Source organism: Geotrypetes seraphini, chromosome 14 (assembly GCF_902459505.1).
Source record: "Geotrypetes seraphini chromosome 14, aGeoSer1.1, whole genome shotgun sequence".
In the NCBI taxonomy this organism is placed as follows: Eukaryota; Metazoa; Chordata; class Amphibia; order Gymnophiona; family Dermophiidae; genus Geotrypetes; species Geotrypetes seraphini.
Window position 1 is genome coordinate 7,212,268 of NC_047097.1, and position 27,790 is coordinate 7,240,057.

Genomic DNA, 27,790 nt, shown 5'->3' on the forward strand with positions numbered 1-27,790 from the left:
ATGTCATCCCTGCCCATAGGCTCTGTTAGCAATCATGTGGAGGGCAGTCACTCAGGTAAGAAATACCCTAAAGCAAGGGGATCCTCTCTCTAAAAAAAAAAAGAAAATCAACTTGTATATGTAAGTCATAATACAATGGAAGTGAACAGAAATGCAGTGAAAGGGCAGCTGAATTTTTCTGTATCCTGTTTTGGGACTTAATTCAATCTTATCATGATGAACAACGAAAGCCCAGTGTCAACTTACAAAGTGCTGTTCTGTTGTGGTTCCGAAGATTTTAAAAAAAGACCTTGGGTTTAAAAGCTAAACCAATGCTCCTAGACTAGTGAAACAAGCTCCCATGCGGAGAATAAGATCCTAATTTATAATATATTTAACACAGTGAAAAAAAACATCAGTACTTTCAGCATCTACATTTTGCTCCTTTATAAGGAGTTAGGACTTGGTGATAACCTAATAAAGCCTCAACAAGGTTTAAAAGGAATGGCAAAGGGATACCAGCAAGTTGGGATGTGCACAGGCATTAGCTCCCAAAAATTGGGCTTAGTTAATTTGGAGGCATTTTTTTATGATTTTCAAATTTTTTTTTCCAGTTGTTCCATTTAATTTTTAATACTTGTTAGAACTTTTTAGTATGTGCAAATTGATTGTAGCAGTGTTAATTCATAGGCTCACATGCATAAAAGTCAATTTTGTGCACAGTAAGGGGTCCTTACTAAATTGCACTAATGGATTTTAGCACATGCTAATGAATTAGGGCCTCATTCTGTAAAGGGCGCCAAATTGGCAAAATACCCTTAACTGCCTCAATAATTAGTTGTGGCTGCACGTGTGTGTTTGGTTGTTTGGGGGGTATGAATATGGGGTGTTTGACGCATGATTGTTGTGACTTGAGACCGGGTGTTTGGGGTTTGCATGTGTTTGCTTGGGGGTTTTCTGCTACTGGAAAATGTCAATTGTGTTGGGCATCCAACCGAAGAGTTTATGTACTACTAGTCTTATAGCCCGTTACATTAACGGGTGCTAGAATATATGTGTGTCTGTCTGTCTTTAATTCTTTCTCTCTCTCTGTCTCTCCTTTGCGTTTTCTGTCTTTATTTTTCCTTGGCTGTCCACCACCACCCCTTGCCTGCTCCCCTGTCCATTCTCCCTTCCTTTTACCTACCCTGTCCTCTGAATGATACATCTTTATGTGATGGATGCATTGTAAATACTTGAAACTTGATTTCTCATTCCCTGCAGCCCTCCCCTGTCTGTCCAGTCTAGTCTCTCTATTTTCTTCCCTTCACCTATTCCCGTCCTTCTACCTTGCAGATCTGGCATCTCTCTCTACCTCCTTCTTCCTCTCCCTAGCCCACAGTCGTCAGTTTGGGACTTTTCCTCCGAAATATCCTGCCCGGAAGCCAGTGGTACCGCTCCCCACCCCCCACCCCCGTGCTCGGTCCTCCTTGTGGGGGTTGCAGCGGGGAACATGGAAGTCATAAGGGCGGAGTGGGGGGGAAGAGAAGGCTCCGAACGGGAGAGCCGGCATTGGTTTGCATGGGAGCCTGGCGCGAGCCATCAATGCGGAGCCGGGGGATAGGGAGTGGGAGGTAGAGAGCGCGTGGGAAGGGTAGGGGGAGGTAGGGCGTTGGGGGGGAGCAGAGGTCACATAGAAGGTGTGGTATAGGGAGGGGGGGCGGGGTAGAAAGCCGGTAGTTGGAGAGGGGCGAAAAGTAAGCGAGGAGTGCCCCTCGGCCACTGCAGTCAGTTGCTGCCCTGTGGAAGGATGTCTGATCCCGCTCCAGCCAGGAGCCTCGATGACATAGAGTCCGGGCAGCTTTTCCGATTGGGGAGAGCTCTTCTTTTCCAGCTCCGAAACGAAGGCGAGTCGCAAGTGTGGGGCCGTTACTGCAGCGGCGCGAGGTGTAGAGCAGGGAGGCTGTAGTGACGTACTAAGCATGCATGCGCACTCTCGCCTAGCGCGACAGATCAGGGAACACACGGTGAGAGTGCGCATGCGTGGCTAGCATTTTATTATATATGATGAATCATCTGGCGTCATGTTTTTTTCACTTGTTGATTTCCCTGGCTGTACTGCTTTTCTCTGCTTGCCTCACTTCTGGTTGTATGTGCCTTTTGCAGTTGCTAATAAAGATATAAAAAAAAAAAAAAAAAAAAAAAAAAATTTAATTGGGTGATAGGCGCCTCTCCAATTCTATAAACATAGGTGCCTATTGCAATGCGCTTAGTGGCACCTAACACCTAAGTGGGCGTTTCAGTGGGCATTGCGCGAGTTAGGTGCTGCTAAGCGTGATTCTCCAAAAATTCAGGTACCTGAAATGTAGGCCTTTAAAACCCTCGCCTGCATTTCAGGTGCCTAAATTTTTACATAGGTGCCTAAGTGTGATTGACACGTGGTCGGCGACAGCCGACTTAGACGCCGTATATAGACTCAGCCCCTTAGTGTGCATTAAGTGCCATGCAGCCCAAAGGTGTGGCATGAGCTGCTCGGAGTTTGGCACATGCACATCTTAGGAAAACGGACCCCTAAAATTTTAAAGGTGTGGTAACAAGCGTATATCCCTACCAACAAGCCTTGAATTTGTTCATGCTGCTATATTTATAAAGTTCTGAAAGGACCAAAGGCCTCTTAGTAAATCAGAGATGGTGCAAGAGAGGAGGCATCCTAGGCAAGTCTTACCTCTACCTTAATTTTATGGCCCAGAGGATGCTGGGAGGCAAGGGGAGGCTACTTTGGGCCCAAAAACAGCAGTTTTACCGCATGAGTAGTAGAATAAAGGAGACTAGCAAGTAGACCAGCTCCTAAACAAAGGTGTAGTAATGAAATTTGAATAGTTTTAAATGGTCTCTCATGACCAGCAAAAGTGATTGGGGTCTCTTTATTAAGGCTATATAGTTGTTGCCCTGCAAAACCAGTTCTGCAGGTCTGTTTCCCTCTTGTTACTCCCCTTCAATTTTCAAGTTTCAAGTTTTATTGAATATTTGATGAATCGCCTATTACAAAATTTCTAGGCGATGTACATTAACAAAATAAAAGTATTCAAGAGGCTAAAATATAACAAATATTGACAAATTACACATTACATTTTATATAAAACATACATGAGGGGTAAGGAATAACATAAAGTTACACTGTTGGGTTCGAAAAAAAAGGGAAAAACAAAAGGATAGGTTTAATTTTAACAGAACACAAGCTAAAGCTGTCTTTAAAGGAAGTGAACGCTTTGAAATTAAAAAGACTCTTTAAGTAGGTAGTTTAAAAAAAATAAAATAATAAGATTTAAGCCGATATTAAAAAGCGTTTTTAGGTCAATCAGAAGTAAAAGCGTCTTTAAATAAATAAGTTTTTAGCAATTTTTTCCTTCCCCCACCCCTTCCTTTTATTTTTATTTATCATTGTAATTAAAACTTCCCTATCTCCCAAAACCTCTCATTTCCAATCAGTCCTAATTTGTCATAGTTTTAGGTTTACCCTCCTTTTATTTTACCCCACCTAAATCAAAAATTATTTTAGACCTTTTTAATTTTTAATTTTGTAAACTGCCCAGATACATGTGATAGTCGGTATATCAAGCCATGAATAAACTTGAAACTTAACATTTTTATAAGCGATATTGCTGAAGGGTTGTCAGGTAAGATTTGTCTCTTTACGGATGATAACAAATTCTGCAATAGAGTAGACAGCCCGGATGGTGTGAATAACATGAAGAAAGACCTGACGAAGCTTGAAGAATGATCTGAAATTTGGCAGCTAAAATTTAATGCTAAGAGATACAAGGTCATGAATTTGGGCTGCAAAAACCCAAAGGAACAGTACAGTTTAGGCACAGGGATCTCAAAGTCCCTCCTTGAGGGCCGCAATCCAGTCGGGTTTTCAGGATTTCCCCAATGAATATGCATTGAAAGCAGTGCATGCACATAGATCTCATGCATATTCATTGGGAAAATCCTGAAAACCCGACTGGATTGCGGCCCTCAAGGAGGGACTTTGAGACCCCTGGTTTAGGGGGTAAAGAACTTATGTGCATGAAACAAAAGCAGGACTTGGGTGTGATTCTATGTGATGATGATCTTAAGGTGGCCAAACAGGTTGAAAAGGTGATGGTGAAGCTAGAAGGATCACAAAAAATTGCACCCTCCAAAATACAGGACAGAAAAGTCACCTTTCTTTACAAAAAGGGAGAAAAGACCTCAGTGTCTAATAGGGGCTCTTTAAGCTTCCCATATAGACAGGCTAGTTTTAAACAGAATTTAATCCTAGCAGACACATCCTTGGTCAGAAAAACTCCCAATTAGTAAGTGAACCTCTATTCTAATTTTCTAATAGTTTTATATATTTTCTTATAGTTTTATATATTTTTTTAAACTTTTCTTCAAACAACAATTGTCAAAAATAGAAGTCACTTATCTGAGCACTTCGATATTCAGGTGTAGTCCTGGAGTAAAGCAAGCAGGAAAAACTGCTCTATGGAAAAAAGCTATCAGTCAAAACATTCTTCCAAAATATCCAACAGGGGCCCCTGTTTCGCAACAAAATGCTTCGTCAGGGATTTGCTGTAAAACATGAAAGACACATTGTAGAAAGTTTTCAAAGAACTTGAGAAAACAAGCAGAAAAAGCGATCACACACCCTTTTTGGGCATCCTTTTCTTGATTTTTTGGATATTGAAGCTAGAAGGATGCCAGGGTGCATAGGAAGAGGTATGGCCAGTAGGAAAAAGGAGGTATCGATGCCCCTGTATAGGACTCTGGCAAGACCTCATTTAGAATATTGTGTACAATTCTGGAGAACGCACCTTTTTGTTCCGGGCTGTGCGCTGAGGCTTTTCCTCTTGTCTAGGACACATTTTCTTTTATTAGAACTGTATAGTGAAACATTTTTAAGCTCTTACAGTTTTCTTTTCAGTTAGTGGGAGTTGATTGTCAAATGTTACGCTGTAAGTTATGATCCCAGTTTAGGTTATTAATTTTCTCTTGTCTGTCTAGTGCCCTCTTCCTCCCCTGGCAAAGTTCTCAGCCCAGTGCTTATGTGCAAAGTGTGTGGAGATAGCAGCAGTGGAAAACATTATGGGATCTTCGCCTGCAATGGCTGCAGTGGCTTCTTCAAGCGCAGTGTGAGAAGGAAACTCATATACAGGCGAGTCCCCCTTCCCCTTGCACCAAACCCAAATGCAATGTGGCTTATCCTTCGTGCAGTTCTTTATCTATCTCTCCAGTAGGGAATGACAAAGGGACAAATTTTTCCCTGTCCCAGCGAGAACTCATTTTCCCATCCCGCCCCGGCAAGTTCTTTTCCTGTCCCTGCAAGCTCTGTCCTCATCTGCACAAGCCTCAAACATTTTAGAATCATAAGTAGCAACATTCTAGAGCTCAGGTTGTGATGTCATAATGCCTCATTCCACCAATGCCTAAGCTCCGTCCTCATCTGCACAAGCCTCAAACATTTTAGAATCATAAGTAGCAACATTCTAGAGCTCAAGTTGTGATGTCATAATGCCTCATTCCACCAATGCCTAAGCTCTGTCCTCATCTGCACAAGCCTCAACATTTTAGAATCATAAGTAGCAACATTCTAGAGCTCAGGTTGTGATGTCATAATGCCTCATTCCACCAATGCCTAAGCTCTGTCCTCATCTGCACAAGCCTCAAACAGTTTAAAATCATAAGTGTTTGAGGCCTCAAACAGTTTAAAATCATAAGTGTTTGAGGCTTGTGCAGTTAAGGCAGAGCTTACAGGAATAGGACAGGGACAGTGACAAAACTTGCGGGGATGGGGCAGGGAAATTGAGTTCCCACGGGGACAGGGAAAAATTTGTCCCCATGTCATTCTCTACTCTCCAGTGTTCCTTTTTAACTCTTTCCAACATTCTGTGTCCTGGTATCCAATCGAGATCACCAAGGTGTAGAAAACTGCCTATAATTTATACCTTTCTTTGTCAATTCCATTTAGGGTTGCCAAACATCCAGATTTCCCCGGACATGTTCTCCTTTTGAGCACATGTCCGGGGGTCTGGATGGTTTTTCAAGACCCAGCATTTGTCCAGGTTTTGAAAAGCCTCCTGAAATCGCATCGAGCAGGGAGGAAGTGGGGGGCAGGGCTAGGGTGGGATTAGGGCATTTACAGGGCAGGGATGGGCAGAACTGGGCGGGTCTAGGGGGTCCGGATTTTCTGATTGGAAAATCTGGCAACCCGAATTCCATTACAACTTTGCCTTCATCCTCAAACTGTAATAAGTATGTGATTGCTGCAGTACTAACGCGATTTCATACAGCCGTCAAAGCAAGACAATTGTGAAATGTTGACAATTTTAAAATCCCCCAAATTACCAGCTGGGACAAACTTGACTCTTAAGGGTAAATCAAAGCATCCAAACTGTCCAATCACAACGGAAGAGCCACCCGCAAATCGGTCACAATGTAACTTTAAGTGCTCAGAACCTTTAAGGTAGCGAAATCACGACCGGGGACTGGCCCCTAAATGTGCCTCTCTTGGTCAATCACAGCACTTCAGATGGTGAGATGAAAGAGCAGACTGGTTTGGTCATTCCAGCCATACCAAAGTGGGTTCTCTGAGGAAGCCAGTCTGGTGAAACGCATCAGTACCCATAAGACTTCTAGGCCAGTAGCTCCCCAACCCTGTCCTGGAGGACCCCCAGGCCAATCGGGTTTTCAGGCTAGCCCAAATGAATATGCATGAGAGAGATTTGCATATAATGGAAGTGACAGGCATGAAAATCTGCTCCATGCATATTCATTAGGGCTAGCCTGAAAACCCGATTGGCCTGGTGGTCCTCCAGGACAGGGCTGGGGACCACTGTTCTAGAGTCCTTCAGTTAAGTGCACAAACAATCTTAAGAGCAACAATGACTAGTGATGACTGCAGTTGAGTATATTAGCAGAGAAATAGCAATTTTGATGTGCTGTGATTGACCAAGAGAGTCCCCGGTTGTGATTTCTCAACCTTCATCCTACTTAAACTTCAGGAAACTACTAAAAACTAATCTTTTCACCCGATTCATACCCTAAGACCCTATGCCCACCCTGGCCCTCTATATCTCTATGTCCTTTACGCAGATTGTCTTGACCTTCTTCACTGTACCATTTCATTGCCATAATTGTACCCATCTTTCTTTCTGTTTGTACCATTTTTTTCTCTACCACCTAATTTTATCTGATTGTAACATTGTACCATTTTCGCTGATTGTCCAGCCCTTCTTCCTTGTAAACCGCCTAGAACTACTATGGCTTTGGCGGTATATAAGAAATAAAATTATTATTATTATTAACATTAACAGTTCTGAACACTTAAACTTACATTGTGACCGATTTGTGGGTGACTCTTCTGTTGTGATTGGACAATTTTAAATCGGCAGATCTGGTCCAGCTTGGCCAAAAGCTTAATTGCCCCTTACGGTATCTTTACTTGCCTTTTCTAACATCCATCCATCAACAGAAACAGGTTGTAATATGGAGCCTAAATGTATGCTTGCTTTTAGGTGTCAGGCTGGGAGAGGGTTGTGTCCTGTGGATAAAGCACACAGAAACCAGTGTCAAGCCTGCAGACTAAAGAAATGCCTTCAGGTTGGCATGAACAAGGATGGTAAGTGTGGCCTGAGTGTCTAAGTATTAGAGAACCAATCATGACAAAAGGATGGTATGTGATAGGGTTACCAGAAGTCCAGATTTTTAGAGGGCATGTCCAGGCATCCGGACAAGCTTTTCAAAACCCGGCCATTTTGTCTGGGTTTTGAAAAGCAGATCACGTCAGGACGGACATCCGCGCATGCACGACCAAAACGAGCAGGCTGAGGGGGAGGGGCTGGGGGGGGAGGCTTGGGTGTGGCATGGGCATAGCAGAGCGGGGATAGGTAGAACTGGGTGGGCCTGGGGGGGGGTCTATGAGTCTGGATTTTGCATATGTAAAATCTGGTGACCCTAGTATGTGATTGACTCTGGGGTTGAATTGCCAAAGGAGAAAGAGCAAAAATGTACAAGAGTGTCAGAAAGTTTTTAGGTTTTAGACACAAACATGGTAGGGCAGATGAATGCAAAAAAGGCAACATTAGAAATGGTACAGCTTAGCACACACCTGCAAAAGGAACATACATATGGCTGGGGCTTGGGCACCCACTTACACCTGCCATTGATTTGGTGCAAATAGACATGCCTTCCTTTTGGGCATGCCAATATGGGTTTACAATAATATGCTATAACAGAATCCGGGTGCTCTGAACCTGTTATAGAATTGCTAAACCCCCACGCTGCGTCGGCCTCCACCTCTTCTTCCTTCATATGGCAACTGGGAAACCTCCGGGCCAGGCCCACTCACTGAGGAGAGTTCTGTGAAACCATTGGAAGCTTGACTTTGCTTACCCAAGCTGCGCTTCCTAAATATAGTGCTAGCATTATGAAGTTCTTTACCCTATGCAATATCTTCGCCTACCTGGGAAGTTTCCCTGCTTGCAGCTAGAGAAGTCAACACACAGGATGTATCCCTTGTGACTATTTGGAAGCTTGTAATTAGGTTTTACAAGGAATCTGTGGCTAATTTGGAAGAGCAAAAGTGTTTGGAGCTTGTAGAAAGCCGTATTGCTGCATCGGAATTGCAAACGCTTACTTTTCAGGCAACAGGATTATGACTAACCTAGTCAAGCACTGCAAGTTAGAAGCAAAGGAGAAATGTCTAGAATAGAATAAATTAGGGTTATTCAATTTTTCAAAGATTAGAATTCTGTTTCCTCTGGAGCTGTTCAGTATAGGTATGTGGTATATTTTGAAATTATCCAATTAAGATCAGATATCTAAAGATATTTCTAAATTATATTACCCTAGAATAGGCCTGGGGCGAGAATGCCAATGAAGGTGGCATTGATAGTTTTGTTCCTACTGATTTGCTTGTTCTGTCATCTTTTGGGGGGAAACTTCTGTTGATATTCTAGGGAATTCTATTATGCGCTATTTCCATGCCAATTGTTCAGTGCAGAAAAGTGTTATAATGGAAGCAAGATGCTAAAACAGCTCAAAAATGGCAGATTGGCATGGAACTACTTTTACATGTCCTGTTATAGAATAGCGCCCAAGCATTTCCACTTGGATCTCAAAAGTGGCCATAACGATGGGAGGGACAAGGGTGGGTCAGGTCCATTCCCTTAAAAAGCACAAAGTGTTATAGAATTTGGGGAATCCATACCCAACTTGTGTGCTAAGATTTATAGAAGCTTGGTTGTAGATTCCAGTGCTATGCACTATTCTGTAAAAGGATGCCCATCCCAGAGTGTCCTCTATAGGATAACGTTCAGTGCTGACTTTTCAACGCCATATGTTGAATCCAGCCCATTATGTCTGCCAGAACCACCTCATTGATTTCTTTTACCCAGGAATCTTTTACTCAGATAAGAAGGATTGGATAAATTCCTGAAGGATACGGGGATTGAGGGATACAGATAGAGGTAGGGATAGGTTATGAAATGGTACAGATAGAAGGATAAAGGGGATTAAAGGGTTTGGACAAGGATCACCTTACAGGTCATGGACCTGTTGGGCCGCCGTGGGAGCGGACTGCTGGGCACGATGGACCTTTGGTCTGACCCAGCGGAGGCAACTTCTTATGTTCTTAATAAAATCCTTAAAGAATATTTCAAGAATAAATGGATTACTTTATGGGTGCACAGGATATTTATATCTCCTAATGTAATAAGAGCTACTCAACTGGACTTCACATCAGGGAAATAAATATATACTGTATTCCTTGACTCAGGGCTCCTTTCACAACGCCGCAGTAGCGAAGCTTACGCAGTAGATGCACCAAAGACCACAGGAATTGAATGGACTTCGGTACATTTACCTCAGCAGCATCGCTAACGCAGCTTTGTAAAAGAGGCCCTCAGTTTAATTCAGAGGTCTCAAAGTCCCTCCATGAGGGCCGCAATCCAGTCGGGTTTTCAGGATATCCCAAATGAATATGCATGAGATCTATGTGCATGCACTGCTTTCAATGCATATTCATTGGGGAAATCCTGAAAACCCGACTGGATTGCAGCCCTCAAGGAGGGACTTTGAGATCCCTGGTTTAATTGGACCATTTAGTAAGTGATAAAAATGTTGTCATTTGATGATTGTGGTAATGTGAGAGGCAGAATTTGGGCAATTATGGTCATGCCTCGATATTGGATTGATCTCCAAGGGTCGGCAATTCCGGTCCTCGAGAGCCGGAGCCAGGTCAGGTTTTCAGGATATCCACAATAAATATGCATGAGATAGATTTGCATCTCAAGGAGGCAGTGCATGCAAATCCATCTCATACATATTCATTGTGGATATCCTGAAAACCTGACCTGGCTCCGGCTCTCGAGGACCAGAATTGCCTCCCGCTGATCTAGACCTCTAGAATGATTGTGAGTTATGTTTCCAGCCTTTCTTACCAAGGATAACATGTATGGGATTTTTTTTAAAAATCTATTATAATGGGGGGGGGGGGGCTTTTTATGATACTGATGCCTTTTTTTGTTTTCTTTTTAGTATTTTTCTGTCTAATATATATTTGGAACTTTTATCATTAAAAAAAAAAAAAAAAAAAAGAACAGAAATATTTTTGAGCAATTCCACTTTTTCCTTATCAAATTATATTTTCCCCTTCGCCTTTGAGTTCAAACATGTCACTTTTGTACTTCCTCCTGTCACTTTACATATCTAAAGCAGAAGGGCTTAATCCCCATTTTAGCTATTTTTCCTTTCATTTGCGTCTTCACTCCCCTGCCTTTTTTCCTAGCTTCTCTTAGCTTAGTTGTTTGCATAGCCAGAGGAATGGGGTGGGCTACTGGAGCCATGGGACCCAACCAGTATTAGCAATTCAAGATCTGGCTTGGGAGTGGAGCTGTGCAGTGCTTATTTAGCCCCTCGAATCAAAAAGGTGTTCTGCTGCCCCCGGCTGGCTGTCTTCCTCTTTTAAAGATATCTTGTATTTTATGAAGACTATTTTTCCTTTTCCTTTCTTTATAAAACAATATCTTTATTCTCTTATCTCTATTTACTTTTGTAATAAAAAGGTTTTCTGCTCTTGGAATATCTCTTTTCAGTTTTCACCATTGCCCTTTTCCCCCTGCATTTCCCATCTAGCTAAATACTCTGTGAAACACTCCCGTCTTAACAAAATTAATTTTCCTGAAGTCTAGGACCCTTATTTTTCAATGAACCATTTCCACCTAAGCTCAAGTGCTGGACTATAACCATATAGGGATCATTAGATAATCACTCACTACGACAATAGAAATGCTCACCCCATTCATAACGTCCACATCGTTGCTTCCCACATAGGTTCTGTTACCAGTTGCTGGAACAATTCTCTCTGCAGAGAATCCAGGATCCTCCTACTTAGAGCCGACACCACAGCTTGGATGGCAGGTGGAAATCACCTAGAAAAGGCATTTCCTCTTTCACTTATTCAATGAAATTTCTTTCTTTTTCCCAAAAAGGAAGTCAATATAATTAAACATTTCTTTCCCTCTTTTCCGATTAGCCCATGGCACCTTCTCCTTACCTTGTAGGCCTTGCATTCAGTTGTTTCAATCTTAATTTTTATATACAGCACCACACCTCCTTCATTTCATCCTACCTTGTGATTCCTTGAGTTTGAGTTTAATTACTTTATGTACTACCTTAGGTGAAAATAAACTGCAAACCGGCATAACTGTATCTAAGTCATTGTTCTCCATACAAGGGGAAAGGGATTGGGACTTGTATACCGCCTTTATGTAGCTATACCACACTCAAAGTGGTTTGCATACAGGTACTTCATGTTCCCTTTCTGCCCCGGTGGGCTCAACCTATCTAATGTACCTGGGGCAAGTGAGGATTAAGTGACTTGCTCAGGGTCACAGGGAACAGCATGGGGTTTGAACCCACAACCTCAGGGTGCTGAGGCTGTACTTCTAACAACTGCACCACACTCTCCTCTCCCTGACCTCCTCTAAATCAGGGGGTCTATTTCCTATACTACAGGGGTGTCAAAGTCCCTCCTTGAGGGCCGCAATCCAGTCGGGTTTTCAGGATTTCCCCATTGAATATGCATGAGATCTATTAGCATACAATGAAAGCAGTGCATGCAAATAGATCTCATGCATATTCATTGGGGAAATTCTGAAAATCCAACTGGATTGCGACCCTCAAGGAGGGACTTTGACACCTCTACCATACTATGAACATTAGTATACATGTTGTCCTTTCCCCCATTTCAATATGAGTGTTTAATGTTTTACATACCTCAGGACTTTCACTTTCCTGAGGACCCATTGCTGACAATCCTGGTTTAAAGTTCGCCTCAGTCAATGTGTTCTAGATCAGTGGCTCCCAACCTTTTCCTGGATGACCACCAACCAGTCGGGTTTTCAGGATAGCACTAATGAATATGCATGAAAGAGATTTGCAAGTAATGAAGATTATAGGAGTGCAGATCTGCCCCATGCATATTCATTAAGGCTATCCCGAAAACCCGACTGGCTGGTGGCCCTCCAGGATAGGGTTGGGGGACCACTGTTCTAGATGATGATTTACCCCTTCGTCAAGAAGTGGATGCCACCTCTGATTAGCAGCTCTTGGAAAATCATCCCATTATCCAGGAATCCAAAATGCTCTTGTTGACACTGTTTAGGCAGCTACACATTCACCTTCAGAATGCAAGTTTCTCTGCACTGGCTTTTAACCTCAACAGAGAGGATTGACAATAACCCCACCTGCACGTCAGTCTGCTACACCATCTCCCAGAGCCATATGTTCACGTTTGTAAGGTTTAGAAGAATGCATAGCAGTATCATTAATAACAATATGGATGAGGAGCATTGGATAATAGTCTGTAGATGTGGAGGGGCATTTTCATTATGTCATCTAAATCCAAGTTTAGACGTTTTGCACAAAACATGCAAAATTACAGTAGGAAAAATGACCATTTTCAAAAAAGGAAAATGTCTTTATCTTTTGTTTCGAAAAAGGCCACGTCCTCAATGTGTCCTCAGTGCATCTCTTTTTGAACCACTTTTTGGGGAGAAAACCCCCCCCCCCCTTATAATGAAAAATGCATAAAAAAAGCCAGTGGGACATAGGAGTGGCCAGGATTCTTAGTAGACTGGTCACACAGACATAGTAACATAGTAGATGACGGCAGATAAAGACCCGAATGGTTCATCCTGATTCAATTTAAATTTTTTCTTCTTAGCTATTTCTGGGCAAGAATCCAAAGCTCTACCCGGTGCCGTGCTTGGGTTCCTACTGCTGAAATCTCCATTAAAACCTACTCCAGCCCATCTACACCCTCCCAGCCATTGAAGCCCTCCCCAGCCCATCCTCCACCAAATGGCCATATACAGACACAGACCGTGTCTGCCCAGTACTGGCCTTAGTTCAATTTTTAATATTATTTTCTGATTCTAGATCCTCTGTGTCCACGCAAAGCAGTGAACTTCACATACAAGGTCCCAGGTACACATCTCACCATAACCCCCCTAACATTGTATGGGGAGCCCTCTAAAACTCACCCCAAACTTACTGTGCCCAACTGTACACCACCACAACAGCTCTTATGCCTGCAGGTGTCACATAAATGTAAGTACAGAAGGTTTGGGAGGTCTCACACTTTCCACCACAAGTGTACTAGAAAATAAATGAAGGCTTATCTTTTTTCAAAATATTTGGTCGAGTAATTCTCTAATGCTTTCTTCCTTTGTCATTATGTATAACTTCTGTAAACCGCATTGAACTTAAGGTTATGCGGTATAGAAATACGATGTTATGTTATGGGCCTGGGTCCCCTTCTCTGCAGTCCACTGCAGTGACCACCAGGCTACTCCAGAGGCCTGCTTGCTGCCCTAATAGGACTGGCCATAATATCTGAAGCTGTCATACTGGCTCGTTTGTACTGTCTCTTTCACATCTTTGGGGGTAGGAGATCAGTGACCTCTAGGAGGATAAGGGGGGCAATGCCTTCATGCCTCCAGTGGTCATCTAGTCAGTTTGGCCACTTTTTTAAAATTACTTATTTGTTATTGAAGCAGGTCTAGCCTCAAACATGAACAGTACTAATTAATAAAGCTGAAACCTTATCACACTTTATATAGATCTATATGTTCACCGCTTAACATATAGATTTATGTGTGGACCTTCAGAGTGCAGCCAGGCATTTATTATTACTGGTTGCTAAAGTCTTCATCAGTCCAAGTCTTTATTGAAACTATTTCTTTAATAGCTTGTTGGCTTCAATTTTTTTCTTTGTATTTTTTTAACTTATTTTCTTATTTATCCATAAAATTTAGTGTAAACCACTTAGCTTATAGTGGATTCTCAAATTTCATTTACGCCACCTCTCCCGACATGCATGTTTCAAAAGAAACTTTCTTCAGGGTCGAGGGGAACCATTGAGGGAGCTGTACTTCAGTGGGCATTTTCTGCAATGTTCCATTATTATAGAAAAACGTTCAAATCATAAGTCCACCTTAATCCACCCAAAACAAATCCCCTACAAGCCCCCAATTTAAACACTTAAGTTAGGCGCCTAACCTTTGGTGACTTTTTTTCATAATCAGGCCCCCAAGTGCATACACTATAAACATCCATTTTAGAATAATAAATGTATATACAGTGCTCCCCCGCAAATTCGCTGTTAGTGGTTCGCATACCAGGTCAATCACGGTATTTTCCGACCACGAATGACTGGGCAGGAGAGGGCAGCCGAAGCGCCGGTGAGTGAAGGAAATCACTCGTTGTATGCTCCAACCGCCTCTTCCTGTACTAAAGTCGGGCCTTACCAATCAGGAGCTGCGTGTGTCAAAGCAGCTCCTGATTGGTGAGGCCCGACTTTAGTACAGGAAGAGGCAGTCGGAGCATACAGTGAGTGATTTCCTTCACTCGCTAGCACTCCGGCTGCCCTCTCCTGCCTCTCTAGCTGCCCTCTTCTGCCTCCCCTGCCTAAAAACCGTATTCACAGTTTTTCAAAATTCATGGGGGTTCCTGGAACGGAACCCCCGCAAATTTCGGGGGAGTACTGTATTATTGACAGATTCAAAGCCAGAACATATCTTGATATGTTACACCATGTTGGAACCTAACTGATTATCTTTGCAACATTAGAAACATAACCCATCTTTATGGTAGCCCAAGTTGATAACTTCCCCTCTGAAATGTTTATATCACATAAATGTCTAAGTTCCCATTTTGCAAAGCTGGGATATACAGTACATCTATCAAACCCAAGTACTTACCAATGGTAAGGGGGCATAATCTGAGTGCGATTTGGGTAGGACAGGGGCATAGCAAATTCATAGACATTTATTCCGCATTTCAGAAGGGGACTAAATGTTTATGTTCTAAAAGATGGATGTCGGGAGTTGCACCTACTACCAAGCTCTACACTGGAGGGATTAAGAGAATTGCCCTATTAATCCTTCAGTAGTCTTTGACTCCCCAAATTAAGAAAAGAAATGGGTCACTGTGACAGCATTGGGATAATACACAGTTACTTTACTGTTAAACTAAGTTATTAGTAATTAGAGCTCATTGTTTAAAACGGGATCAGCGTTAGAATAGCATGAGTTGTGGTAAAATGAGGCATCTTAACGATAGACCTTAGTTACATAAAATTCACTCATATGCTATAAATGCCAAATGATCTATTTTTAAAGTGACAACTATCAAGATGGCTGAAGCCACCCAAAACAGAAACAAAAGTAACCCTTACAATTAAAGTTACAGGCCAACCGCAGCCTAAGCAACAATAAAGTCCAACATAAGAATGGCAAGCTTTTGGCCATGACTGTACACACATACATCACATCTGCTCCAACTAAGTTCCCCAGAACATTTAGGTGCAGTCACATAAGTAGATGCACTCTTTCTACACACCTACTTTTCTGCATATCAACAAGCATCTGGCTTCTGTACTTGACCGCAGAATGGTTGCTACATTCTGGTCCAGACCTTATTCTCAGGAGTTAGAATCAACTGGCATAAAATGTCATTATACAATCCTCACTAGGTGTATGCAAGTCATTTGCTAGAGTCTTATCTCTCTCTTCCTCCCTTCCTTCTGGTGCTTTGCCCCTGCAGCTGTTCAAAATGAGCGTCAGCCACGTAGCTCTGCACAAGTCTGCCTCAACAGCCTTGAACTAGACTCGGATAACAAGTCTGAGCATTTTGCCACCACTTGGGAAGCTTCTCCATCTTCCTGTCCACCCCTTCAGAGCCTCAGAGGCCCCATTTCTGCAATATCCAGACGTCAAGAACTCAGAGCTTTGAAACCCACTAACAACCACCGATTCATGGCTAGCTTGATGACCGCCGAGACGTGCGCAAAACTGAAGCCTGAGGATGGTAAGTTCCAGTGCGTGTCTGACCCACATAAAGCTTAGATATGTATTTTGGTACTTATTGTATTTGGACAGTACAGAAATGCAATGGTGAAAACAAAGTTCCAGAACCAACAAACCACAGTGGAGGTCCAAAACAGTTGGTGTCCAATTTTATTAATCACATTACAGTCTAGTACTGTTGTGGTTTGCTGGTTCTAGACTTGTGTGTGGAGGTTTTCTCCTGGTTTCTGTTCTGAAAACAAAGTTCCACCCAGAACTAAAGGAAAGTGAAGGATGGAAGGGAACAGGGAAAACGGATATGGAGATGACCTTGGTTTTTTTTGGTATATGTTTGTCATTTGCCCATAAGTAGTCTGTACTGGAAGATTCACATTTGTGCAAAGTTCATGGGTACTAAAAGCAGCAAAATGAAAAACCCAATTAGCATAAACCCCCGATGTGCAATGCATTGGATCTGATAATCAATGGGATCAAAATGAAGATTTCCTAAGCAGCTATGGATTATGAGTCATGCAATTGATATACCACCAAAGCAGTTTAAATAGGTACTTTCTCTCTCCCATGTGTGCTCCCAATCTAAGCTTTTGTACCTAGGCTAATGTGACCTGCCCAAGGTCACAAGGACCTGCGGTGGGAATTGAACCTTGTTCCACTGCACTAATCATTAGGCTGCTATTCCAAATGACAGTCTCAGTGCCCTATAAAGTATCTGGGATGATTTATGGGACAACTGCCATTCACATCTGCTGCATCCTACACCAACTCTTGTGGACCTCACCATTAGCTAATGCTTCATATATTACCGCTTACAAGCTACAGTACATTTCCAAAAAACACATCAAAATTGTATACGGGCATTCTGTTTTTCCTATGGGTATATAGTTTAATATCCAGTGCGAAAGATTATTTTTTTGTTCTTGCATAGGTAAGATGGTCAGGCAGTCTTCAATGTTTTCCCCTTCTTTCAGCTGATGAGAACATTGATGTGACAAGCAATGAACCAGAACGTACTGCTACTGAGTACCAGATGTCAACATGCCCTTCCTCTAGTCCTGAGAGTGTTTATGAAACATCTGCCCGACTCCTTTTCATGGCTGTCAAGTGGTCCAAAAATCTCCCTGTCTTCTCCAATCTTCCTTTCAGGGATCAGGTACATTAATCTATCCACCTAAGAATGATAAATATGTATATTGCAGGGGCTGATGGTTCATCCTATGCTTTCAAATTGGCAGAAATGTATATTGCCAACATTGTTAAAAGATTTCTCTTATATTCTCTCTTTTTTAAGGTGATCTTGCTGGAAGAAGCCTGGAGTGAGTTGTTTCTTCTCTGTGCCATCCAATGGTCTATGCCTCTGGAAAGTTGTCCACTTTTCTCTGAGCCCGAATTGTCGCCAGACATCCATGGAAAAACGGTGCCATCTGGTGTGGACATTCGGATACTTCGAGAAACAACTGCTCGTTTCAAGTTGCTTAATGTGGATGCTACAGAGTTTGCATGCATGAAAGCCATTGTGTTATTCAAGCCAGGTAGACAGAGCTACTGGGTAATAAAAAGCAAAACTCTTCCAGTTAATAATATCCAGTGTTAAGAGAGACAATGCTCACATCTCTTTTCCTGATTATTCATGGCTAGATGTTCCTTCATCACAGATGGTATTGGAATAAAGGGGGAGAAAATGGCATATAGAAGTCAGAGTCTACTATTACTGTGCTACTTATCATTTCTATAGTGCTGCTAGATTTATGTAGCGCTGCACATTAAAATATACAAAAGGATATTGATTATCTTAACAAGATAGGTAATACATTTTATAAGCCAAAATGAAATTCATAGGGGGTAATAGTCAACTGCCAAGAGTCAGTATTTTTTTTAAACACCAACCAAAATTATGCTGAAATATTCAATGCTGTGGCATGTCCAGGTACTGGCATTAAAAATCTGCTTATTTATAGAAAGATGGCACTTAACTAGATAAGTGTCAATATTCAGCTCTTAACTGGTAAAGTTAAACTGTTATTTATGAGGTCCTATATGGCCAGTTAATTTATTCAGTTAAGTGCTAACTCCGCCCCAACCCCAACCCCAGTCTGCCCACAATACCCGGTTTCGGCTTTGGTGATTAGAGGGAGTTTTTAATAGCATTGTTTAAATAGGTGCTATTGAATATTCCTTATGTGCCCACTCAACGCCAGTTACTCTATCCATGTTAGTAATTCTACTGAGAAGAGTGGAGAGGAGAATCCTCGAATAACTGACTTTGTATATCATCCCCTAAGTGATAACAATGATCATTGTCATTATCTCTCTGTAGAGTCATCTCTAGCAAGGGGGCCGCTAAATTGGTAAGTTTGATTTTTTGCCAAAACAAATCAATTCAAATCGATTCACCTGAAGTGAATTGGTGAATCCGATTTGAATCGCGAATCAGGCAGTACTACTGGGGAGGGCTTCAATGGCTGGGATAGGGTAGATGGGCTGGAGCTTTGACGGAGACTTCAGTAGTTGGAACCTAAGCACAGTACCGGGCAGAGCTTTGGATCATTGCCCAATATCTAAAAAAAATCAAAACAAACTAATTTTTAGATTGAATCAGGTTGGACAGACTGGATGGACATTCGGGTCTTTATCTGCTATCATCTACTATCTACTAATTCTATTTATTAATACTTCAGAAACGTTTCCAGCACTTTACAACATATCACAGTTAGTATTAACTATTCCCTTCATTCCCCTCCTAATTTATCACCTCTTTCTTGAGGCTGAAGACAGCTTCTTGTGCATATTTGACATAAGCCCTCACTGCCACACTGACTGCTGCCACAGTTTTTCCCATCACCATTATAGTGTATGTCTAGGTGCTATGGCATTATACATGGGAGCTATATACGTCAACAGTTTTGTAAAATGCATTTCTTTTTCACCAAAAATGTCTTTTGCAAAAACAGTTTATGAAATTTAGAGCATGCACCAAACTTGAGTACTGACTCTTTAAGATGGACCTTAATGACTGGTAGCTATGATTTGGATTATTCCTCCCAATTTGCATCAATTTTAATTTGTCCATATGAAATTTAATCTGCCATTTGGGTGCCCAGTCTACAATGTTGTTCAACTCCTTGTAAGCTGCCCAGAAGGCTTGGACTCTAGGAGTGGGACAGCAAAACTAAATAAACTTGGGAAAAAAACTTGGAAACTTTATCCTATCTCAAGAAGACATTGAATGCTTGAGTGTTTGGAATGCCATTGGTAGATGACTATACCAAAGTGTAAGTGTTTAGCTATTAGCGAAGTATGTTAAATTTTTGTTATTTTCCACAATTAAGTATAGATATTGAAGATTCATTTAATAAAATACTGCTAGATTTTTGCATAAAATGTCTATTTATCAATGTCTATTTGCTCCATTAAACAAAAATAATAGCAAATTTTAAGAAAAATGGAGTTTTAAGTAATCAGTGGCTTTGAGCGATCCCATGATGGGCTTTAAAAATTTTTTTGATGATCAAGCACAACGAAATTCATGGGAAAAACTTCAATTTGCAAAGTTTTCCCAACTTTAGTTTTTTTTGGACAACCCTATGGTGGATGCTGATGCCAGTCTAAAAGGGATCATCTTGTAATGATAGTGGTATAATCTTAATAAAAAACAAAGATATTTCCTGTAAGCTGGGAGGATGGCTATATGTGTATAGGCTTCCTTGAGGTCTAGAGAACAGAGCCAGTCATTTTTCTCATTAGAGGTAATAAGGTTCCCAGAGAGACCATTTCTCCTTCACCAAGTATTTTTTGAGGGGACGGAGATTCAGAATTGGATGGAGACCTCTGGTCTTTTTTGGTATGGGAATATACTTTGAGTAGAATCCTCTGTCCCTGTCCTGCAAGGGAACTTCTTCTATGGCATGGAGCTTGAGTAGGGCCGAGAGTTCCTGCCGAAGCAGGATGTTCTGCTGGGAGTTGAAGAGAGACTCTCTTTAAGGATGATTCATGGGTCTTTTCTGCAATCGAAGGGCATAGCCTTGACTCACCACTTGAAGAACCCAGTGATCTGAAGTTATAAGGGGCCAGCGTTGATGATTTTAAGAGAAAATGGGACATTCACGTGTGATCTCTAAGGGAGTAAAGTCAGGGGGGTGGGTCGTTAGAGTGGGCAGACTTGATGGGCTATAGCCCTTTTCTGCTGTCATATTCTATGTTTCTATGATAATGGGTGAGTTGTCCCCCAATAGGTGAAGGTTGAGAAACACTGGCTATGCTTTCGAGAATAAAGTCAAAAAGATTGATGGGTTTGGATTGAGAAGGCACAGAGATCTGCTGCCTTTGTTGTCTGGACCATCTTGGTTGAGTAGACATAGCAGGTTGGAGATATCTGTGTTTCAAGTAGAATATCTTGAATATCTCCTTGTAGGATGAAATTGATGAAATTTCAAGGGCAAGGTTGTCATGCAGTCAGTATGACATTTGATTTTTTGAGTAGCCTCCTCTATATGGCCTCCAAATAAATCATCTCCTATGCACGGTATGTTAGAAAGATGGTCTTGAACGTTGGCATTCAGATCAAATATCCACAGCTAAGCTTATCTGTGCATTGCAATGGATACTGTAGAGGTCGAGAGGCAATCTCAAAGATGTCAAATGTAGAATGAGCCATGCATTTCCTTGGCTCGAGGAGATCATTGACTATAATGATATGAATAAAGATGTACTGATAGAATATGTTGGTCATATAGAGATATCTTTTGGACCAGAGATTTCAGATAAAATATCATGTAAAAATTGTAGTTTAATATTCTGTTTGCCAGCATGGTTGCTTGGAACATTTTGTGTCCAAATTTATCGAGTTCTATCTTCTCTCCCTGGGGGTTACTGGCATAAGCCCTGGTACTGAATGCCTTTTTCAAGGCAGACTCTACAACCAAAGATTAGTGTTGTAATTGTGGTCTATCAAAGCCAGGACAGGTTTAGATTCTGTAGAAATTGTCCAACTCTTGTGGTGCTACTTGGACATAAAGAGGAGATTCCCAGTATTTTTAATAAGGCCTCTTTCATGAGGTCATGGAGTGGGACCTTTAGGCAGTCTTTAGGTCACTCTTTGTAGTCAAATGCATCCATGTTTTCTGTTCATGGCTGTTTCTCAGATTCCATTTGCCTGATAAATTTTACCAAGGAAAGACTTTCTGGGGGTGATCTGTGGGGTGAATTTAACAATGTACTATAAGAATCCTCTGCTGACAGCTCTGGACAGCTGCTAAAAGAGCAGATAATGAATCTGAATCATATCTTTGGATACGAGGTCTTGGAGATACGGAGCATATAAGAGGACGTCGAGAATGATATGATGAACTCCATTCTCTTGATAATGGAGGCCTATGATGTGCGCCGACATCATGCATTGAAGATGAATGCACAAGATGTTCATCTGTATCATGTGTCGGTGACTGCTAGTGTACTTTGGCATCATGCACCGATGGACAGCGGTGATGTGCCTCGGCTTTGTGCACCGATGGATAGCAGTAACGTGCTTTGATATCGTGAATTGATAATGAATGCATCTGACATGCACTGACATGCACATGACATGCACTGACATCACACATGCTGATGTCATGTGTCAATGATGTCAGTGCTTGATATTTGGATTGAGCAGAGGCTTGGAAGGTCGAGGCAGGAATTTAGACAATATGGCCCAGATTCTCTAAAAGTGCGTCCCGATTTTAGGCAGCTGTAGGCGTCCTACAGCTGTCTAATCAGCCAATCGGGATGCACGTTTTTTAAAAAAACAAAATGCTCCCCAGGCTGGCCGCCTATATTGAAGGCGAGGCCCTGATTCTGTATAGGACGCCCGGGAGAGGCGTCCTATTCAGAATCGGCCTAAACTAAACCCCGATTCTGTAACCGGCGTCCATGTTACAGACGCGGGTTAGAGAATCGGGTTAGATTAGACACGGCCCGCTACACTTATCGCGGCAAGGAATCTCTCTGCCGCTATAAGTATAGCGGGCCGCGGCCTGTCCGATCGGATGCCCCCCCCCCCCCCGACACTACCGACCGACCGCCCCCCCCCCCCGACACTACTGATGCTGGCAGGAGAGTGTCCAATCCCTCCTGCCCGAAGACGGCACCCCCCCCCCCCCTCCTGCCCGAAGACTGAACACCACCCCCCGGCGCTACCGATGCTGGCAGGAGAGTGCCCAATCCCTCCTGCCCGAAGACGGCACATCCCCCCCCTCCTGCCCGAAGACGGCACATCCCCCCCCCTCCTGCCCGAAGACGGCACATCCATCCCCCTCCTGCCCGAAGACGGCACATCCCCCCCCTCCTGCCCGAAGACGGCACATCCCCCCCCCTCCTGCCCGAAGACGGCACATCCCCCCCCTCCTGCCCGAAGACGGCACACCACCCCCCAGCGCTACCGATGCTGGCAGGAGAGTGCCCAATCCCTCCTGCCCGAAGACGGCACATCCCCCCCCTCCTGCCCGAAGACGGCACACCACCCCCCGGCGCTAACAACCCCCAAACTAACCTGTTCTTCGGGCCAGACGGTTCTTTCCCGTCTAGCCGGTAAGCCCGCCTCGTCGAAATGAGGCGGGCTCGCCCCTTCCCGGCCCATCCCGCCGAAGCCTAAGGCCTGATTGGCCCAGGCTCTAGAAGCCTGGACCAATCAGGCCTTAGGCATAGCGGGTCCGCCCATCCCCACTTGGCCAATCAGACCTTAGATTTAGTGGGGATGGGCGGACCCGCTATGCCTAAGGCCTGATTGGTCCAGGCTTCTAGAGCCTGGGCCAATCAGGCCTTAGGCTTCGGCGGGATGGGCCGGGAAGGGGTGAGCCCGCCTCATTTCGACGAGGCGGGCTTACCGGCTAGACGGGAAAGAACCGTCTGGCCTGAAGAACAGGTTAGTTTGGGGGTTGTTAGCGCCGGGGGGTGGTGTGCAGTCTTCGGGCAGGAGGGGGGGGGGTGCGCCGTCTTCGGGCAGGAGGGATTGGACACTCTCCTGCCAGCATCAGTAGTGGGGGGGCGGTCGGTAGTGTCGGGGGGGGCGGTCGGTCGGTAGTGTCGGGGTGGGAGGGAGATCGGTAATGTCGGGGGGGGGGGGCGGCGGCATCCGATCGGACAGGCCGCGGCCCGCTATACTTATAGCGGCAGAGAGATCCCCTGCCGCGATAAGTATAGCAGCTGCATCTACTTACAATGTAGACCAGCATTTTGCTGGCCTACATTTTTAAGGTTTATTCCTCTACTAGGGAGACGCGTAGGGCCACCTAGGTTCGCCTAAGGCCCTTAGGCGAGCTTAGGCGTCTTGCGGGTCTCCCTAGGCTCCCGGAGGTGCCTTCAGGCCTGCCTGGGGAGCATTTTTTTTTTTTAAACGTGCATCCCGATTGGCTGATTAGACAGCTGTAAGACGCCTACAGCTGCCTAAAATCGGGACGCACTTTTTGAGAATCTGGGCCTATGCGCCTACAGCAGTCCAACTAGTTTTTTCTTCAACACTTCTATGAACTGATTATGTAGTGACGGCGCTAGTACTGATACTTGCAAAGGTACCATGAGTGCAGGCTGTGTTGAGTGTTGAAGTGTTTGTGACTCCAAGTCATGCTTTATAGGTGATTCAGTCTCAGTATATTGGTGCTTAGAGTACTTCAGTGGTGAAAACTGTGTGGATACATGTTTGTTTATGCTTTTTAGCTTTTTTTATTTTTTTTTACCAGGGTCTCCCAAGGCAGGCAGAAAGATGTTTGATGCGGTATGTCAGCATATGAATTTTCAGACATTGTTGATGCTCCCGACCCCAAAAATTTATTGTGTCTCAACTTTCTGGCTTTAAATGACCTTTTCTGCAACTTGGAACAGAGCATGCAAGAAATGTCCCAGTGTTCAGGACCTAGACACTGGACACACATACCTGAAATGGTTCTTTGACACAGAGTGCACCATTTGAACTCGCTTAGAAACCGCCAATGTGAGGCCAAAAGACTCCATGGTTAGAGAGGGGTTGAGTAAAAGATATACCAAAAAAAGGCAAAGCTACCCACTTTAGAACAGGCTGAAAAAGGACCAGTAGGCCCAAAAATAAAAGTTAGTCAATAATTGAAAATTTTAGCATCAAACAAAAGGTATAAGAAAATAAAAAAATTATGACTAGAAAACGGGAAGGCACAAAAAGTATGCATACAATATATATGTATTACATATGTGTATAAAAAGGCGCCTTTTCCACTCCAAGGAAAACAAAGAACTGACAGCCTCTGCGCATGCGTGGTATGGGCAGTTTGAGATTTTTTCATTTTAAAAGTGACAGTACATTTTTGCATGATCTGTAATGGGTTCCATGGATGACGTCACCTACATGTGAGAATATGCTGCCTGCTTGTCCTCGGATAATGCTGAATACCAGGGATCCAAACCTAAATTACATGCCAGGATTTACACCAGGTTTCAGCTGGTGTAAATCTTTGCACCCAAAGTTTGGTGTGGAAATCAGTTCTAAGCGTTATTCTATAAATGGCGCCCAACTTAGAGCACCATTTATAAAATAGCGCTCTGCATGGATTTTTTTTTCAGTGCTATGTACTGAATCTAGTCCTATCTGTATAGCTAAGTGGTTTTGTGTAATATAAAAAAATGTTGTACTACCTTAAACTGCATAGCTAGAGGTATAATGACTGATTATCACTGCTATATTTATAGCTCCTGGAGGCAAGTACTCTCCATGTATATTCAGTGTTGCCACCTATAAAGACAGTGGTACTGAATATGTGTGTGTTTATAATGCTTGTCTCTGGGTGTGAATATTGTTCAGGAAAGGTTTGTGCACTTATACAACCAAGGTGAAGGCACAGACCTTGTTTTTCAGTAATTCTGTGAAATCTTGACAAATCCCCCCTTTTCCTGCAGTTACTGGGCGTAAATGACCAAAATGAATGTACAGTAACTTCACAGCAGTGGCACAGAAATGGTAAACCACGGTGACATTATTTCTCTACAATACTGCCTATAGCGCCCGCATTCATGCTGTAATATCAGAATATATGTAAAAAAGAGAAAGGGAAAGAAAGACACATCAGTCATTTGTGTTGGAGGAAGCTGCAAATTTTAATGAGCTCATTTGCAATTTCCTTCCTTGCTTTAGAAACCAGAGGTCTGAAAGACCCAGAGCAAGTGGAGAACTTGCAGGACCAGTCGCAGACGATGCTGGGCCAGCACAGTAGGACACATTATCCCAGCCAATCTGTCAGGTGAGTCACTTAGAAGTGTCCATACAGCGCTAAAACCCGCGCTACGTGTTAGTAAAAGAGGGGGGTATGTCTGATGGACCTTCGGTCTGTCCCAGTAAGGCAACTCTTATGTTTTTAGCAGTATGGTATTTAGCAGATGACTATACACCTGGGATGTAGTTGAACATCCACTATAATAAAACCCTTAGCGCGCATGTTCAGTTGAAACTTCATGCGGCCGTGATCCCTGATCCGTGGCTTCGTGTCACCGCATGCACAGGAGCCTTCGGCGGTTTGCGATGCATGCGGTGGTTTCCCCAGCAACGTTCCTGCCCCGATCTCTGATGCCGGCTGACTTCTGCCGATGCCTCTCCTTCTCACCCCTGGACCAGCAGCGGCAGCAGCTGCGGAGCATTTGCTAGGTCGCCCCACTTTGATAATGCGAAACGGACTGGCCTAGCAAAAGCCCCAAGGCTGCCCGGCTTAGCGGATGCTGGACAGTGAGCAGGTAAGGGAGAAGGGGTACTACTGGACAGGGGGGGGAGGTAAAAGGAACAGAGAAGGGCTACTGCTGGACAGGGGGGAGGTAAAAGTAAGGGAGAAGGGAAAACAGACAGGGGGCAGAAAGAAATGCCTAAGTCTACATATCTATTCTAGCACCCGTTAATGTAACGGGCTAAAAAACTAGTAAGAACATAAGATTTGCCGCTGCTGGGTCAGACCAGTGGTCCATCGTGCCCAGCAGTCCGCACATGCAGTGGCCCTTAGGTCAAAGACCAGTGCCCTATTTGAGTCTAGCCTTACCTGCGTATGTTCTGGTCCAGCAGGAACTTATCTAACCTTTTCTTGAATCCCTGAAGGGTGCTGTCCCATATAACAGCCTCTGTAGTACTAAGCATCAACAATATCACAGTGCTGTTTTGATGTGGTTTAAAAAATATGATAAAGTAATCATGGTTTTCATTATTTCTCTTTTTGCAGGTTTGGAAAGCTGTTGTTGATTCTACCTTCCTTGAGGTTTATATCCTCAGACCGGATCGAATTGCTCTTCTTCCACAGAACTATTGGGAACACACCAATGGAGAAACTCCTCTGCGACATGTTTAAAAACTAATTTCTCAAAATCACATGATGAGTGGGGAAAATGACCGATGTTTTTACTGAAGATGGTACTTGTAAGTCCTTTACAGATCTTCACCAAGAATTTTCCCTTCCTGCACAGGAATGGCATAATTTATATTTAAGACATTATGCTCACTCTGGATTGTCCAGCTTTGGTGGAGGACTTGTGGGATGTAGTACTGGAAACTTTATTACTTCTTCGCCCTAAAAGAACAACTATTTCCTTTTATCAAAAGGTGTTGCTGAGTCTCATTACTACTTGGGACATGAAAACATTAGCCCAAAAATGGTTGAATGATTTTGTTGCTAAACCACATCTTACTGGTGATCTGACTTCTAATGAAACATTTGCCTGTTTTGACTTGTTCTGCTCTTTTGTAGGAACAGCAATATAAATTTTTGACTAGATTGTACATTTCTTCACGTTGCGCACTAGCTTCAGGTTTTTCTCATGAAGGGAAATGTATAAAATGTTTCTTGGTGCATGCTAATTTGGGACATGTTTTAGGAATGTCCTGCAATCCTTGCTTATTTGAGATGCATACTTCGGATTTATGATTCACCCCTGTACTTCTGTTGTTCGACAATGTTTCTGGTCAACCTTTTTGAAAAAAGGATGCAATGTTTAATACAGGCCTGCCTCCTGGGTAAAATGCATTTTGCATAACTAGAGGTCTACATACTCTTGCACCTACATTGTCCCTGTAGAATGCACTTTTTATCACTTATTAAAAATGGAATGCTTGGCTGAGAAACGAGCTATGACAGAAATTTGAAAACTATTTCACGTTACTTGGGTCCTAGTATGGGAGGTCTTGACTCATAAAGCATGTGGTATTGTATTGAATGTTTGACCATTATCCTGCATATCTACTTGTTTTGAGCAAGCCGTTTTGATGCACCCCAGGAGTAAGAGCATTGAGATTGGGTGTGAGGTAGAGAGAGTTAGATGGGAGGTAGATGGTGTACTGTAGTATATCTTGCCTGAGCATGTTTTTGATGACAGCAGAGGACTAACCTGAAGTCATTGTCCTCTTTATTCTTTGTCTTTCTGTACTTTTGGTGCTACTCGGTCAGACAATGTTCTGCATATTCATA

General features: G+C 43.1%; 1 protein-coding gene and 1 long non-coding RNA gene across 2 annotated transcripts; one reads left to right on the forward strand and one right to left on the reverse strand.

The window, feature by feature from the left end:
• NR2E3 (nuclear receptor subfamily 2 group E member 3) lies at positions 1-27,790 on the forward strand. Its single transcript, XM_033919529.1, has 8 exons — positions 1-55; positions 4,990-5,140; positions 7,500-7,603; positions 16,093-16,356; positions 17,324-17,505; positions 17,644-17,884; positions 25,486-25,591; positions 26,552-27,790. Exons 1-8 carry the CDS (start codon positions 1-3, stop codon positions 26,682-26,684), a joined length of 1,236 nt encoding a protein of 411 aa, XP_033775420.1. The 3' UTR covers positions 26,685-27,790.
• On the reverse strand, positions 7,419-22,928 carry LOC117347987. The gene is made up of 3 exons (XR_004536881.1): positions 22,879-22,928; positions 11,280-11,414; positions 7,419-7,525 (listed from the first exon to the last, which is right to left on the reverse strand). It is a non-coding gene; the product is annotated as an uncharacterized LOC117347987 (long non-coding RNA).

Bases quoted from the DNA above. Each gene is read 5' to 3' on its own strand.
- NR2E3 (XM_033919529.1), top strand. From the start codon at position 1: ATGTCATCCCTGCCCATAGGCTCTGTTAGCAATCATGTGGAGGGCAGT. The intron at 17,506-17,643 runs GTACATTAATCT...CTCTTTTTTAAG, and splicing joins ATCTTCCTTTCAGGGATCAG to GTGATCTTGCTGGAAGAAGC. The intron at 17,885-25,485 runs GTAGACAGAGCT...TCCTTGCTTTAG, and splicing joins CATTGTGTTATTCAAGCCAG to AAACCAGAGGTCTGAAAGAC.